This window comes from Lucilia cuprina, chromosome 2, assembly GCF_022045245.1.
Source record: "Lucilia cuprina isolate Lc7/37 chromosome 2, ASM2204524v1, whole genome shotgun sequence".
In the NCBI taxonomy this organism is placed as follows: Eukaryota; Metazoa; Arthropoda; class Insecta; order Diptera; family Calliphoridae; genus Lucilia; species Lucilia cuprina.
The window spans coordinates 14,165,425-14,182,164 of record NC_060950.1 but is presented as its reverse complement, the minus strand read 5'-3'; the positions used below and the strand labels follow the sequence as shown (position 1 = coordinate 14,182,164).

General features: G+C 30.1%; 2 protein-coding genes across 2 annotated transcripts; both read right to left on the bottom strand.

Annotated features, from left to right (window-relative positions):
* Window positions 1-3,271: 3,271 nt before the first annotated feature.
* Window positions 3,272-4,182, bottom strand: LOC111685215 (probable G-protein coupled receptor CG31760). The gene has a single exon (XM_023447464.2). It carries the CDS (start codon window positions 4,171-4,173, stop codon window positions 3,712-3,714), a length of 462 nt encoding a protein of 153 aa, XP_023303232.2. The 5' UTR covers window positions 4,174-4,182; the 3' UTR covers window positions 3,272-3,711.
* Window positions 4,183-4,328: 146 nt separating this feature from the next.
* Window positions 4,329-15,237, bottom strand: LOC111685216 (probable G-protein coupled receptor CG31760; the record flags this gene model as incomplete). The annotated part of the gene is made up of 9 exons (XM_046947732.1): window positions 4,329-4,471; window positions 4,537-4,751; window positions 4,823-5,072; window positions 5,781-5,989; window positions 6,069-6,213; window positions 6,407-6,516; window positions 14,024-14,177; window positions 14,249-14,541; window positions 14,866-15,237. Coding segments are annotated over 9 exons (1,806 nt in total), but the record flags the coding sequence as incomplete, so codon positions are not given.
* Between the last annotated feature and the right edge of the window lie 1,503 nt (window positions 15,238-16,740).

Genomic DNA, 16,740 nt, shown 5'->3' with positions numbered 1-16,740 from the left:
AAAAGAGTAAAATTAAAATATAAATAAAGAGAAAATAAAAGTGCATACAAATAAAAAGAGTAAATAAACATATTGCCGGAAAAGGAACTGGTGTCGAGAAGGTAAGTGATGATTAAGTTTAATTTATTTAATAATTTTTAAATACATATACATACATAACAACACAAGTCAACAGAATTAAACTTTTTGCGTGCCTTTTAAATAGAAATAGGTAATTCCTATGTATTTTTCTCCACTGAGTTCAAAAATCGTTGTTCGTTTTAGTTCTTGAGATATTGCGATTTCTGTACAGACAATGTCTACGCCACTTTTTAAATTTTACTTAATTTTGCAAAACTAAATTCCAAAGTTTTTTTTTTTTTTTTTTTTTTTTAACAACATCAAAATCTAACAAAAAATTATCTTTCTAAAAAGCATTATAATGGTGACAGTTATTGCATTAAAACTAAATTTCCTTGCAAGGAAGTTGAAAATTTAACCTGTTTTGTTTTATCCTTAAGTTTATACTTAACTTTGAAAATATATACAAAATTATTTTTCTAAAGAGCATAATATCGATGACAGTTATTGCAGTTAAATTAAATTGCCTTGCAAGGAAGTTGAAAATTGAGTTTTTACTTAACTTTGGAAATCTACACAAAATTATCTTTCTAAAGAGCATAATCATGATAACAGTTATTGCAGTAAAACTAAATTGCCTTGCAAGGAAGTTTAAAAATGAGCCTTTTTTTGTTTTATTTTTAAAACAATACTTTGAACTTAATTTATTGGAGTTTTTCCATAAAATGCTACGAACACAAATCAATAATATCATTTTTCGGTTAAAATTGGAAATTTGCTAAAATCACAAAAAAATATTTCGGGTTGAATTCAACATTTGTTTGTTATTTTTACATACACATGAATTCAAAAATATTATACAATTCACAATCAATGCCGTAACAATGTATGTCGTAAGTTTTCACTATTCTTTCGTTTTTGGTGTCATAATGACGAAGAACAAATATTGTTAAAAGTAAAAAGACACATTAACCAAAAAACACCAATTTATTGCAAAATATTTCACTAAAAGTAGAATTTTCAACATCGCTCCGGAACATCCAAGATATCCTGTCATAACTCTAATGATAAATATACTCTAATGATAGATAATTTTATATTCATTAACATGTTGTTGAATAACTCCATGAATATTGAGTTAAAAAATATCAACAAATATCTTAAATAACGTTTTTACATAAAACCACAATATCTCGGGAAATTTTCATAACAATTTTTAACTCAGCAGGTGGAAATACATAGGAATCATCTACTTTTATTTAAAAGTCATTTTCAGTGTTGTCTAGTGTAATTTTAATTACTCTTAGCTAATAATGCCATAGAACAAGTGTTAACTTAGAGTCTCCTTAAGAGAAAATCTCCGAGAAATATTCTTGATCTCAACTATAAACTAGAACAGGCTGTGTTCTGGAATTTAATGTTTTGCTGTTAAATCACACGTTGCAGGAAATAATATATTTTTGAAGAGTTTAGAAAGCGTTTTTTTTCAACTTTTTGTTTAAACTTGAAATATGTTACATATAAAGTGAAGTAAAAACAACAATTAACAAAAAATTTTAGATATTTTAAGTGTTTTTTCTGTTAAATGTTTTTAATAAAAATTATTTGGTCTGGTCTACTTCAGATTATAGACTAGACTATATATATAGTCTGAAATAGAGTCTAGTCTATAGTCTGACTTCACTCTAGTTTATAATTTGTAATGCAACCTAGACTATGTACTACAGTCTAGACTATAGTCAGGACAACAGTTTAGTCTATAGTCTGGACTATAGTCTAGTCTATAATCTGAACAACAGTATGGTTTATAGTGTGGCCGAGTATTGTCTATATGATGTACTATAGACTGGAGTATAGTCTGGAATATTGTCTATAGTTTAGTCTTTAATATAGAGTAAAGTCTAGTCTCGACTAGAGTCTAGTCTATTGTTCAGACTACAGTCTAGTTTGTATTCCAAACTACTGTGTAGTTTATAGTCTGGAATACAGTCTAGTGTATAGTCTGGAATACAGTCTAGTTTATAGTCTAGTCTAGACTACATTCTAGTCGTTGGTCTAGACTACAGTCTAGTCTATAGTCTAGACTACAGTTTAGTCTTTAGTCTATATTACGGTCTAGTATATAGTTTAGACTACAGTCTAGTCTATGGTATAGACTACAATCTAGTCTATAGTATAGACTACAGTCTAGCCTACAGTCTAGTTTATAGACTACAATCTAGTCTGTAGTCTAGACTACAATCTAGTGTATAGTCTACAGTACAGTCTGGTGTATAGTCTAGACAAAAGTCTTGTTTATAGTCTAGATTACAGTGTATTGTATAGTCTAAAATACAATTAGGTCTATACTCTAAATAGTCTACACTACAGTCTGGTCTATAGTCTGTACAAAAGTCTTGATTACAGTGTATAGACTATAGACTAGAATACAATTTAGTCTATAATCTAGACTGCAGTCAATTCTATAGTCTAGAATACATTATACATTATAGTCTAAAGTCTACACTACAGTCTAGTCTATAGTCTAGTTTAGAGTCTAGTCTATAGTATATTTTAGAGACTAGTCAAGTCCTTTGTCTAATCTATAGTCTGATCTGTAGTTAAATATATGTCCAAGCTTGAAATCTAACCTATAATTTGGTATATAGTCTTGTCTACAGTGAAGTCTTGTATATAGTCTTGTTTACAGTGAAGTCTATAGTCTAGTCTATTTTGTATGATATTTTGTAGTCTAAATAGTATAGTTACAGTTCATGTGTACCATACTATGCTATACACTCTCCTCTGAAGAGAGAGATAGAGATATAAATGATATCAACTACGATAAAACTGAACTGATCTTACGTGTGTGTTATTATACAAGAACTTCAAAAAGTCAAGAAGTTCAATGATTTTCGAAATATAAACATTTTATAAATTTTGTATTAATCTTGGGGTCAAACTACTGTTTACATGATCTTTTCATCTGTTAGCATCTGATCGAAATAAGAATTCGCTAATTCGATCACATTTGCCACAATTCGTTTCCAGGTTTATGTTAAAAAATCTATTGTTATTATCGTTTAAAATCCCATGTAACATTTCGTTCTAAATTTTAAAATGATGAACTTAGTTTGTTTTTAAAGAAACCTATCAATTAATTGACTAATTTATAATACATACAGAATTCTTAAATTAAAGTTCTAGCACTAAATTTATAAATAAAAAAAAAATATCTTAAACATGTTTTACATGTTTACAGCAAACAAATTAAAGTTAATATTAAAAATCGGGTTCTATTGTATATCTTCGAAACATACATTACAACAAAAATGTATTTTTCCTCTGTATGTTCAAAATCAAGTTTTCCAATAGATTCACAATTTTGAAATACATTTTTTTTGGTAAAAAATAAAATCTTAACAAATAAAAGCAACATCTATAGAATATCTTAACAAAATATTATACATAATCCTAAAATTAGAAATTATAAACACAACCTATAAAGAAATTAATGTTGCCATTTACTTTTTACTTTTAAAAGACTTTCTTTTTTAGCTTTTGTAGTAAACACATCAAAACCAACACTGAATGATATTAATTATTGACTATAAACACTTTTTTTACTATTTATTGTAGTTGCTATTTGTTGTTGTTATTTTTGCTTTTTGCTTAGACCACAATGGGTGTACGTACATCCAAAGTTTTACTATCGGTTAAAGTGGACGATAACGAACACGATGTATTATTGTTATTCACTTGACTTTCCACATCCATATCAACATCGTGTGGCATATTGGAAGGTTGAAAATTATTATTATCCATTGTTATAAGAGCCACCGAAGGTACACGATGTATTTCAACAATTTCGGTAAGAGTAACACCCTCTTCTTCCGAATCGGAGGGATGATATTGAGCTGGTGCCTTCAGATGTAAAGGATATTTGAAGTAGGCTGGCAATGGTGGAGAAGGAGAACGTATGGCATACATGGATGAGGATGAAGTGGGTGATTGTAAAATCAACTCTTCGAATACGGTTGGTTCGAGTTCTGTACTATCGGGTGATATTATAGTAGTGTTGGTTTTAGTAGTCGAATCTGATGTATCGGTTAGTTCATTCATTTCGGCCATCATTTGTTCGATGCGTATGTGTGCCACCTCATCGCTGTCGTCGTCGGAGTTTAAGGCATAATAGAGATTCGTGCCAATCTCATTGCCAAAAACATTACGAAATTGTTGAAATAGTTTTTGAGCCTCTTCGTCGTCGTCGTCGTGTTCGGGCTGGTCAAGCGGGCCACGTTGTTCGAATGGCGATTCCGTTGTAGTCCAAATAAAATTATCATTTGAGCAATCATTTTCACTTCGTTGACCTCGTCAAACTTTTTCGGTAGTTTTTGTTTTTGATTTTGTCGGTGTTAGATTGGTGGGGAATCTGAAAATTGTACGAAAAATATAAAATATATCCACAAAATTGATTTTCGCAAACTCCCAACTTACCCTTTATTAAGGGAACCTGTATGTGAATCATCCTGTCCCGTTTTGGAAGTTTGTGTTTGTGTTGAAGACATATTACTTTTACTGAATGGAGCCTGGAACGAGGTGGATGTTATGGTAAAATAACCACCCGGTTTTGGTTTCAAATGTCTATTATTTATTTGCATATGTACAGTCTTCATGAATTCTATTTGATGGGCTAATTTTTGTATTTGTTCCTGTAGAGTCGATTAAAGATATAAACCAATAACATTTAGTATTTCAGAGAAAACTTTTGTTAAACACTTACCTTAAGTTCTTCATTTTCTTGATATAAATCTGGGGATTCGTCTGGTACCAAACCCACACCGTTTAATGAAAATGATGCTGTTATACTTCTAACTTTAGCTTTTTGATCCCATTTATCACCTTGTCCTTTAAAGATACGCGATATTTTCGGTCCAAATACAAGAGCAATTGTAGTGGTGGTCGATAGTTGGGTTCTGAGAAAACCCAAAGCGTATTTAATGTCCGGACCCGCTTGTGGATAGATTAAAATGCTGGGATAGAGAAAATAATATGGAATTTATTTATCAGTTTTGTAAGTAAGAGTTTAATGGAGAGAAGACACTCGATCAGTGTGATCACTTATCATTTTGGGAAAAAATTAGTTCAATAGATGGAAAAGGCTAATGATTATTAAAAACTCGAACAAACTGAAACATTTGAAACCCATAATGAATCTTGCTCAATCATTTACATACATTTCTGATCTCGTACAAAAACTGAAAATTCGAAATTTCATTAAGTTTCTTAACAAATGTTTAATGGAGGAATAGATCTATTATCTCAAATAGGATTTATAATCACAAATAAATAAAAACTCCAGAATCCTTTATACTTAAAGATAACTTAATCCATTTTTAACTTGTCTTAAAGAATACATTATAATAAGTCATGAAACTAAATATTTTCGTATTCATTATATTTTATCTTAATGTGTTGTTACTCTATTCTTAGTTAATTTAACACACGTGCTTTTCAACATTCACCTGCATTCCATACACTATCTTCCTGCTTCATTAACTTCTAACAAAAGCACTATTATTCTAAAATTATTTTAACTTAATACAACATACTAAAAATAGTCACCCACTATTCAACTACTTTCTTTATATGTCAATTGTCATCAAAACTATAGACTCTCTCCTTTGTTACACGATTACACATACATACATATATACATACAAGCATGTATGTATACTTACTGTAATGCCACCATTGTTATATTAACAAGAGCTATATTATAAATGGCATATGAGATGAGACGAGCCTCATTGTATAGAGATTCTGCATTGCGGACATTATAGCAAACACGTATGCCCCAGGCTAAGAATAAGACTTCACCAATTGCCAAACTATGATCCCACCAATTGTAAGAGCATTGTTTAAATTTTAAGCCAGCCTCATCGTTTATCTGCAACAAAATAAAGAAAATAATTAAAATATATAAACAATTATGTTAACTAGTTAATACGGTGTTATTTAAAACTTACAAATATAGCATAGGGCGTATCCGATATTGTCCAGGTACCCAAATATATAAGCATTACCAGTAATATGGGTACCATCCATTGTAATAGCTGTTGATCGGTTAGTTTAACTTTATGGGCTGATTTTACACGATACGTTAGTGATACTCTAAGGAGAATAAACATTTTAAATTAGAAAAAACATATACATATATAGTATGTATCAAATAAGCATTAAAATCCTATATTTGTTAACTAACAAGTGAATTTCAGATATAGTAATGTATGAAATTGTTGTCAAACTTTGACCTTTCATTATCCACATTAAAGGTTATTAGATTTTATGTTTATATTTATCTTACCTCCAAGTTTTCATTAACAATGATGTATAGGTAATACAAAAACCCATGTGTCTTGTCCATTTTGTTATAATACACCAAGTTGTATCCAAAAAGGGGAATATAGCCACCATCTGAAAATAGAAGAAGTAAATAATAAAATTTTAGTAACAGTTTAAAATAAATATTTAAAATTTAAAACCGATCGTTTGTTTAAAGAGTTCGTTCGTTTAATTTAGTCTAAAAGCACTTGCACTATGTTTTCCTCCAAAAGCTGTAATATGTTCGTAGTATTTTAACCTTTAGGTCTCCACATCAGTGACAGACAGACAAGGATCATAAAATTATGATCCTTGTCTGTCTTTAGACTAGCTTGGTTGTCACGATTTTTAGCAGCCACCGTTTATGCTATTACTTATGATTCATGATTTTGTCATTATCTTTTTCCGATTATACCTGATCTCCACAAGAAGATTATTCAGCATTCCGCAAATACAGACTTTCGTATGCAACAGGGATGATTGTGCCGCAGATCCATATATCTGCCAGTCCATAGACTACTCTATTGACTAGTTCCTAGACTACTCTATTGCATAATCATAGGCTACACTATAGACTAGTCCCTAGACTACTCTATTGAATAGTCCATAGAGTCTATAGACTATTTTATTGAATAGTCCATAGACTACTTTATTGCCTAGCATACTAATATATTGACTAGTCTACATGCTAGTCTATTGAGCAGTCTATAAAATACTCTAGTGACTATTCTATTGACTAGTAAATATATTGGTGTATAGACTACTCCATTGACTAGTCCTTATAGACTACTCCTTTGACTAGTCTATAGACTACTCCTTTGACTAGTCTATAGACTACTCCTTTGACTAGTCTATAGACTACTCCTTTGACTTGTCTATAGACTACTCCATTGACTAGTCTACATACTACTCTTTTGACTAGTCCTTATAGACTACTCCTTTGACTAGTCTATAGACTACTCCATTGACTAGTCTACATACTACTCCTTTGACTAGACTAGAGACTACTCTTTTGACTAGTCTATAGATTACTCCTTTGACTAGTCTATAGACTACTCCTTTGACTAGTCTATAGAATACCCTATTGACTAAGTAGTCTATAGACTACTCTATTGACTAGTGTATAGATTACTTCATTGACTAGTGTATTGACTACCTAATTAACAAGTGTATAGACTACTCCATTGACTAGTGTATAGACTACTCCATTGACTAGACTATAGACTACTCCATTGACTAGTCTATTAACTTCTCCATTGACTAGTCTATAGAATATTCCATTAACTAGTCTATAGATCACTCCATTGACTAATCTATAGACTACTTCATTGATTAGTCTATATAATTGTCTATAAACTATTCTATCGACTAACCTATAGACTATAGACTACTTCATTGAGTAGTCTATAGGCTACTCTATTGACTAGTCAATAGACTACACCATTGACTAGTCTATAGACTACTCCATTAACTAGTTTATAGACTACTTCATTGACTAGTCTATAGACTATTTTAATGACTAGTCTGTAGACTACTTCATTGACTAGTCTGTAGACAACTCCATTGACTAGTCTGTAGACTACTTCATTGACTAGTCCGTGGACTACTCCATTGACTAATATGTAGACTACTTCATTGACTAGTCTATAGAATACACTATTGACTAGTCTACTTATATAGTTGTCTATAAACTATTCTATCGACTAACCTATAGACTACTCTATAGACTATAAATGGATACTCTATTGACTAGTCTAGAGACAAATCTATTGACAAGTTTATGGAAAATTATATAATTAGTCAATCTACGGAATTGTCAATTGAAGAGTCTGTTGACCACTCTTCTGCCTAGTCCATCAACTTTAACTAGTATATAGACTAATTTAGAAACAAATCCATTGTCTTCCATGTGCCATTTTATTGACTAGTTTATGGAACCGTTTACGGGTCTATTGAGTAGTATATTCACTAGGCGTATCTAGTCCATAGACTATTTCCTTATTTTCCATAAGATTCAATAAGGACTCGAAATTTAAACTATTTCTTTATAATTTATTAAAAAAGTTGTTACATTTAAAATAATTTAAATAACCAGGAAGCTATTTATACAAAACCCTATGAGATTGGAATATGATTCCCAATTGGATCTTCATTGGATTTTTATAGCAATTAACATGATATAAACATTATATAACAGTTATAATAGAATAACATAAAATTAAAGGTTATATTTAATTTGAATATTTGTATGTTTATCTATATGGAAATACTACATACATATGTATGTATGTAATAATATTTCGTTAACAAATCCCTTTTGGCATCATAAAGCTTTAATAAAATTAAACCAATTATTGTTTGCAAAGTAATGTGTATATATGCAATATCCACTATGACAACAAGTTGTATAAAAAGCTGTCTAAAACTATTGGGTAGAAAAATAAATTAGTTCCATATCATTTCTTTGAGGAATGTTTTAATTTTTATATAATACGATTGATTTAAGGATATTTAAGAGTGGACCAACATAAACTTATTTTAAGAACTTTATTCTTAATTTGAACTCAATTCGAATATTCCATCAGTATTGTGTTCTTAATGAAATTACACTTTCTCCTACCCAATACATTTTTATGATTACAGCTTTTCCTAAATGATGCATGTCACAGAATTTTGTTTTTATGACTGCTCTAATAAAATGTATACAAATGTACATAAATGTTCACTCGGTGTACTTTCAAATGAATGTTTTTAGTGTGATTTCTACCATAAAGTGTTATTTTGTTTTGTTTGTTTGTTAAAGGTGGATTTTATAGCATATCACTCACTACATGTTCACAGGACTTAGACTCCGACTACTCAAATGTGCATAAATATTAAACTGACAGGTTAGATGAACCTTGTAGGTTTAGGAATAATTTACAGTTGTTGTAAATTCCATAATAGCCTTCTAAATATCTTTAATTTTTGCGATGGCTGACAAAAGTTCAAAATCTGTTTGTTGAAACTTTGTTGCCTTATTTTTTGCACTGCAGGGTATAAAACTGTGCAAAACCAGCGAGACAACTCATAACATTAAGACAACAATAAAACATATAGGTTTTAAAGGTGAAAGAGACAAAATGAAATACGTTGTAAAAAAAACGGATTTATTTTTTAGGATGACACTAAATAAATTTTAAAACGTGAAAATTTAAATTTATTTTTAAAATTCCTAACACCTTCTTCGAAATATTCAATGCTACTTTTTTTGGTAACTTTATATCTTTTCATTTTATGATGCTGTACATTGCTTTGTTTTTTTGGCAATGATGTGTAATATCAAATACTAGATTTTTTATTTGAATATTTAAAATTCAAATTTTAATCTTAACTCTTATAGCTGATACTATAGTTTGATGGAGACAAAATTATGATCGAGATTTAAGTCTTGTTGAGTTTAAAGCATTGTCTGTATTAGATACTATAGTCTTGTATATAGTCTATAGTTGAAACTATAGAATTGCCTGTAGTCTAGACTTGAGTCTTGTCTATAGTCGAGACTATAGTTTTGTCTATAGTCGAGACTATAGTTTTGTCTATAGTCGAGACTATAGTATTGTCTATAGTCGAGACTATAGTATTGTCTATAGACGAGATTATAGTATTGTCTATAGTCGAGACTATAGTATTGTCTATAGTCGAGACTATAGTATTGCATATAGTCGAGACTATAGTATTTTCTATAGTCGAGACTATATTATTGTCTATAGTCTAGACTATAGTATTGTCTATAGTCGAGATTATAGTATTGTCTATAGTCGAGACTATAGTATTGTCTATAGTCGAGACTATAGTATTGTCTATAGTCGAGACTATAGTATTGTCTATAGTCGAGACTATAGTATTGTCTATAGTCGAGACTATAGTATTGTCTATAGTCGAGACTATAGTATTGTCTATAGTCGAGACTATAGTATTGTCTATAGTCGAGACTATAGTATTGTCTATAGTCGAGACTATAGTATTATCTATAGTCGAGACTATAGTATTATCTATAGTCGAGACTATAGTAATGTCTATACTCGAGACTATAGTATTATCTATAGTCGAGACTATAGTATTGTATATAGTCGAGACTATAGTATTGTATATAGTCGAGACTATATTATTGTCTATAGTCTAGACTATACTTAGTATTGTCTATAGTCGACACTATAGTATTGTCTATAGTTGAGACTATAGTATTTTCTATAGTCGAAACTATAGTATTGTCTATAGTCTAGACTATAGTATTGTCTATAGTCGAGACTATAGTATTTTCTATAGTCGAGACTATAGTATTTTCTATAGTCGAGACTATAGTATTTTCTATAGTCGAGACTATAGTATTGTCTATAGTCTAGACTATAGTATTGTCTATAGTCTAGACTATAGTATTTTCTATAGTATAGACTATAGTATTTTCTATAGTCGAGACTATAGTATTGTCTATTGTCGAGACTATAGTATTGTGTATAGTCGAGACTATAGTATTGTCTATAGTCGAGACTATAGTATTGTCTACAGTCGAGACTATAGTATTGTCTATAGTCGAGAATATAGTATTATCTATAGTCGAGAATATAGTATTGTCTATAGTCGAGACTATAGTATTATCTATAGTCGAGACTATAGTATTGTCTATAGTCGAGACTATAGTATTGTCTATAGTCGAGACTATAGTATTGTCTATAGTCGAGACTATAGTATTGTCTATAGTCGAGACTATAGTATTGTCTATAGTCGAGACTATAGTATTGTCTATAGTCGAGACTATAGTATTGTCTATAGTCGAGACTATAGTATTGTCTATAGTCGAGACTATAGTATTGTCTAAAGTCGAGACTATAGTATTGTCTATAGTCGAGACTATAGTATTGTCTATAGTCGAGACTATAGTATTGTCTACAGTCGAGATTATAGTATTGTCTATAGTCGAGACTATAGTATTGTGTATAGTCGAGACTATAGTATTGTCTATAGTCGAGACTATAGTATTGTCTACAGTCGAGACTATAGTATTGTCTATAGTCGAGAATATAGTATTGTCTATAGTCGAGAATATAGTATTGTCTATAGTCGAGACTATAGTATTATCTATAGTCGAGACTATAGTATTGTCTATAGTCGAGACTATAGTATTGTCTATAGTCGAGACTATAGTATTGTCTATAGTCGAGACTATAGTATTGTCTATAGTCGAGACTATAGTATTGTCTATAGTCGAGACTATAGTATTGTCTATAGTCGAGACTATAGTATTGTCTAAAGTCGAGACTATAGAATTGTCTATAGTCGAGACTATAGTATTGTCTACAGTCGAGATTATAGTATTGTCTATAGTCGAGACTATAGTATTGTCTATAATCGAGACTATAGTATTGTCTATAATCGAGACTATGGTATTGTCTATAATCGAGACTATGGTATTGTTTATAGTCGAGACTTAAGTATTGTCTATAGTCGAGACTATAGTATTGTCTAAAGTCAAGATTATAGTATTGTATATAGTCTAGACTATAGTATTTTCTATAGTCGAGACTATAGTATTTTCTATAGACGAGACTATAGTCTTGTCTATAGTCGAGACTATAGTTTTGTCTATAGTTGAGACTATAGTATTGTCTATAGTCGAGACTATAGTATTGTCTATAGTCGAGACTATAGTATTGTCTATAGTCGAGACTATAGTATTGTCTATAGTCGAGACTATAGTATTGTCTATAGTCGAGACTATAGTATTGTCTATAGTCGAGATTACAGTCCAGTCTAAAGTCGAGATTTTATTCTGGTATATACTTAGTTGTGACTATAGTAAAAAATAGAGTCTGGAGCCTTGTGTGTTATCAGGACTATGCCCTTTTCTCTTACCTTATCTATAAATAAACTATAATCTTGTCCGTAGTGAAGACTTTAAACTGGTCTATAGTTGAAGCTGTATTTTTTTAAACAAACCTATTTTAAAGGTTCTCGTTTATATAATTTCCGATTAAAAAAAATATATGTATATATGTATTTATAAACATAAAAAGAATCATTATTTTCCATACAAATATCTAAATATGTTTGCAGATTAAATGAAGCTACTGGAAGCATATATATTGCTGTAGCTAAGGGAATGTTTGAGTGTGTGTGAGTAGGTGTTTTTAATTTATATAAAAAAACAGCATAAAGCAACTAAGAATAAATGAGGTGATATACGCAAAACCATTTCATTTACATGAGTAGGTATGTAGATACCAAAAAGTAAAAATACATATGTATAGAAAAAAAAAAGACATAAAGGGATGTTGGATGTTTTTTTTTTTTATTTTTATACATAAAGAATTGTTGTCATATAAACGAGGGTGTGTATTAAATTTTTTGTAAATATAAAATTAAGTTAAGCTTTCTAAATGTCCACAAAAGTTTTAAAGTAAAGCTTTATTATACTTTTTAGAAACTTTTAAGACCAACCACATATGTATTTACCTATACCCCTGTGATGGCGCTTTTACTCTTTTACATGTATTTATATACATATGTATATATGTTAATGTATCTTACAAACTTTTGACACTGTATAGTGTTATGTTGTAGCATTTTATTAAATTTAACCCGGAAAATGTAGGGACCAATTTGTTAAAAGCCAACAGAATTTAATGGATTTTACTTGTTGACTAAATATTAATATTTAAATAAAGCAACAATACAACAACTACATATTACAAAAGGGAAGAACAAAAAAAGTAATTTAAATTGGCTGCTTGTTTTGCAAGTGTGATGATGGCTCCCTGCCAACAACATTATTTGTTAAATGACATTTAAATGGATGTATTTTATTAATTAATTTTTGTTTACAAAATTTTTTTTCAAAAAACAGTCTGTTGGCTTATATACATATGTATGTTTAATTTAAAATACATACACATTTACATATATACTGCTTTATTCTTAAACATTTATCAAAGGTTTATAGAATTTTGTATGAAAATGTGATTTATAAACCTTTGATAAAAGTTTATGAATAAGATCCTTAAATGAAAGGAAATTTAGACGAAAATTTTGAATATTATTCAAGATCCCAAAGTACTTGAGGCTATAGACTACTCTAGATAATACTGAGGCCTTAAGGTTGGCTTAGAGATTAGGCTGTCGTCTGTGCTATGGAGTAGACTATAGTCTGGCCTATAGACGTAACCATAGCCTGTCATATAAACTAGACTATAAGTTGAGATTGAAGCCTAAAGGCTATGTGACAACGACTGGGCAACAGATTTTACTAAAATCTTTCCTAGAGATCTGATTATCTGTTGTATAGGCTTTTCTTTAGTTTGGCTTTAGACAAACCAATATTCAGTTGTATAGACTTTAGTCTATACAACTTGAGTCAAATTAACAATCTATGGGCATTGAACTAGACAACAAACTGGGCAACAGATTTTACTATAATCTTTCCAATAGATCTGACCAGACTAAAAGACTTAACTTCAGTCAAGCTTGTGGATATGAGTATAGTCCTTGACAACATGCAGATCAATCGAGTTTATTACAATCTTACCTCTACTATAGTTTACTCTATAAATTAAGTCTTACTCACCTCTAAATACATAATCGCACATCCAATAAGAGTTATTAGCAAAAATATTGGACTTGCCACTTTAAAAACTTTAACACGCCGATGATGGAATAAATATCCGGCCAGAATACAGCAACCAAAAGCACAACCAACCGAAATGGTAAGAAGAGATATTCTAAAAATACAGAGAAAAAAGTATGAAAAGATTCCTAAAGGATATTTAAAAAGTTTTCCCAACAAACCCACCTAAAAGGCCAATTGTAGTCAGCTAAACAAGGTTCCGGTCCCGTACAACTGTCACAACCCGGTGCACATTGTAGACAAATAAAAACTTCGGAATAATAATTGCTAATATTATCCTGATGTTCTTTCCAGGCAATTTCCATAATAGTGCCATTAAAGCCATCTGGATGGCGTATAGAATAAAAGCCACGTTTGCATAAACATTGATAGGCGCCACGTGACCAAGTGTTGGGTGTAGCCAAAAGTTTGCTGGTGGTTATTGTCGGTGAATCGGAGGTGGGCAAGCGATAATCACACTAAAAGTAAAGTTTAAAAAATAAAGCAAAAAAATCTTGTAATTTAAAAAAAAATTAAATTTATAAAGAAAATATTAGTGACTATCGGAATTCTATTAAACTAAACATTACTACTTCAATTACTTCTCAGTAATTTCTTCAATATAATTTCCTTAATAGTATTTTAATGGCTTCTTTAGTTATTTTCAATAATTAACATAACAATTTCCATACCTTTTACCTATTTTTTTTTCTTCTCTTAATATTGATTACTTTTCCAAATATACTCAGAAACCATTATAACCATAACCTCCCTTTTGAAAGTAATCAAACTCTACTACTCACCACCATTGTATCACGATGACATTTGTGCGATTTATGAAACGCTTGTATATCATTTATGTATTCACTCGTTTGCGTATCGACCAAATGTAAACGTCTCGTTTGTATTTGCTGATAATTGAATCGATACGCTACCGGTGCTTCGCATTGATTGACACGCAAACCCGTCACATCAATATCGATACTTATGAAACCGCGCAAGCCATGACGACCATTCGGTGGTATTGCAATGCTGTACGATAATATCCATTTGCTGAGCGAACATGAAAAATATGGAAATGTCCACCAGCCTTTGTAGTAGATATTCGGTGGGCTGGGTGCAAATTTCGGTGAACGTAATGTAGGTGATGAGCTTTCGTCAGCGAACCTATAAGAATATAATAATAAAAAAAGAAACGAAAATTATATATTTAATTAGTGTAGCAAAAATGTACGTATATGTACTTTGTCCATATTACAACTTTTGTAGTACATTTATGAAGGAAGTTTAATTTGCAGTTAATTTGAGACCATAATGGTACGTATGATTAATACGTATTTCGATGTAGTAATACAACAAAATTCATAGGCTCATATTCATTCATTCATAGGCATTAAATTAGAACTGAACTAGAACTGAACTAGAACTGAACTGAACTAGAACGGAACTAGAACTGAACTAGAACTGAACTAGAACTGAACTAGAACTGAACTAGAACTGAACTAGAACTGAACTAGAACTGAACTAGAACTGAACTGGAACTGTACTAGAACTGAACTAGATAGAACTGGAACCTTTCTCCAGCTGAGAGCAAGTTTTTTACAAACATTGCACGTGTTCAGAGTATTTTTTCTGAAAACTATTTCTTGTTTAGAGTAGATTTTCTGGTTCCGATAACAAATTTCTCTGGCAAACTTCTTTTATAAAAATGTTCACTACTTCAGAGAAACTCTTTTACAAAAACTTGTGTCTATAGGAATCATATTATTTTATAACAAAAAGCCAAAGTTACATTATTACCATTTCCATTGTAGTGACTGAAGTAAATAAAGTGTTGAAGCTTTAGACACAAAATGGAGATTGTTTTACTATTTACAAAAAAAAATTAAAATAAATAAAATGTGTGTCAAGTTTTGACATGATTTTAAGACCGTTTTTAAGGTTAACAAAATCAGCTCGAAGATACATAAATTGAATTGAGAAATGTCGAAGAAAAGTTTGATTTGTATTATATTATAATAAAATAATAGCTTGTAAGTTTTTTTGTTATAAAGTTTTTATATAATCAATTAAATTAATTAGAATTTATTTCCTAAAGCTTAATACGATAAAGAGTAAAGTAATGACAAATGTTTTGTTTTTTGTTTATATATTTTCAGAAAGAAACCTTAAGGTCCTTTGTAATATACATATACATATGCATGTAAGTTTGTATGTTTTTTTTTGTATTTTAGTCATAACAATGAATATTTGATTAAATTATCAATACCCAATAACTATTAAGCTTATTATTTATAAGGAAATAATTTGGTGAATTATTTAATATAATTGTTTATGTATAAGTAGAAACCTAGATATAAACAGGGTCAATGTTATTTATTTTGAGTAGGAAGTTACTTAGAAAATTCCTTGTGTTTTCTAACAATATACTCACTCATACACTTACACACTTCTAATCAATATTAATAAACAGCAGTTATAGTAATTGTTCTTGAAATATATATCTTTACTTTACATGTAGAATGTAGCTTTCAAGTATGTTTGGAAAGTTAATATGAAATTTTAAATATTTCAATTTTTCCATGTAGATTCTAGTCCAGAACACCTTTTGCTTTGATAACTTGATCTGTTTCAGCAAGACTTGCTCTAATTTAGAGCAACTTTTTCTATAAAAATTT

Coding starts and splice junctions, on each gene's coding strand:
- LOC111685215 (XM_023447464.2), bottom strand. CDS start 4,173: ATGATGGCCGAAATGAATGAACTAACCGATACATCAGATTCGACTACT.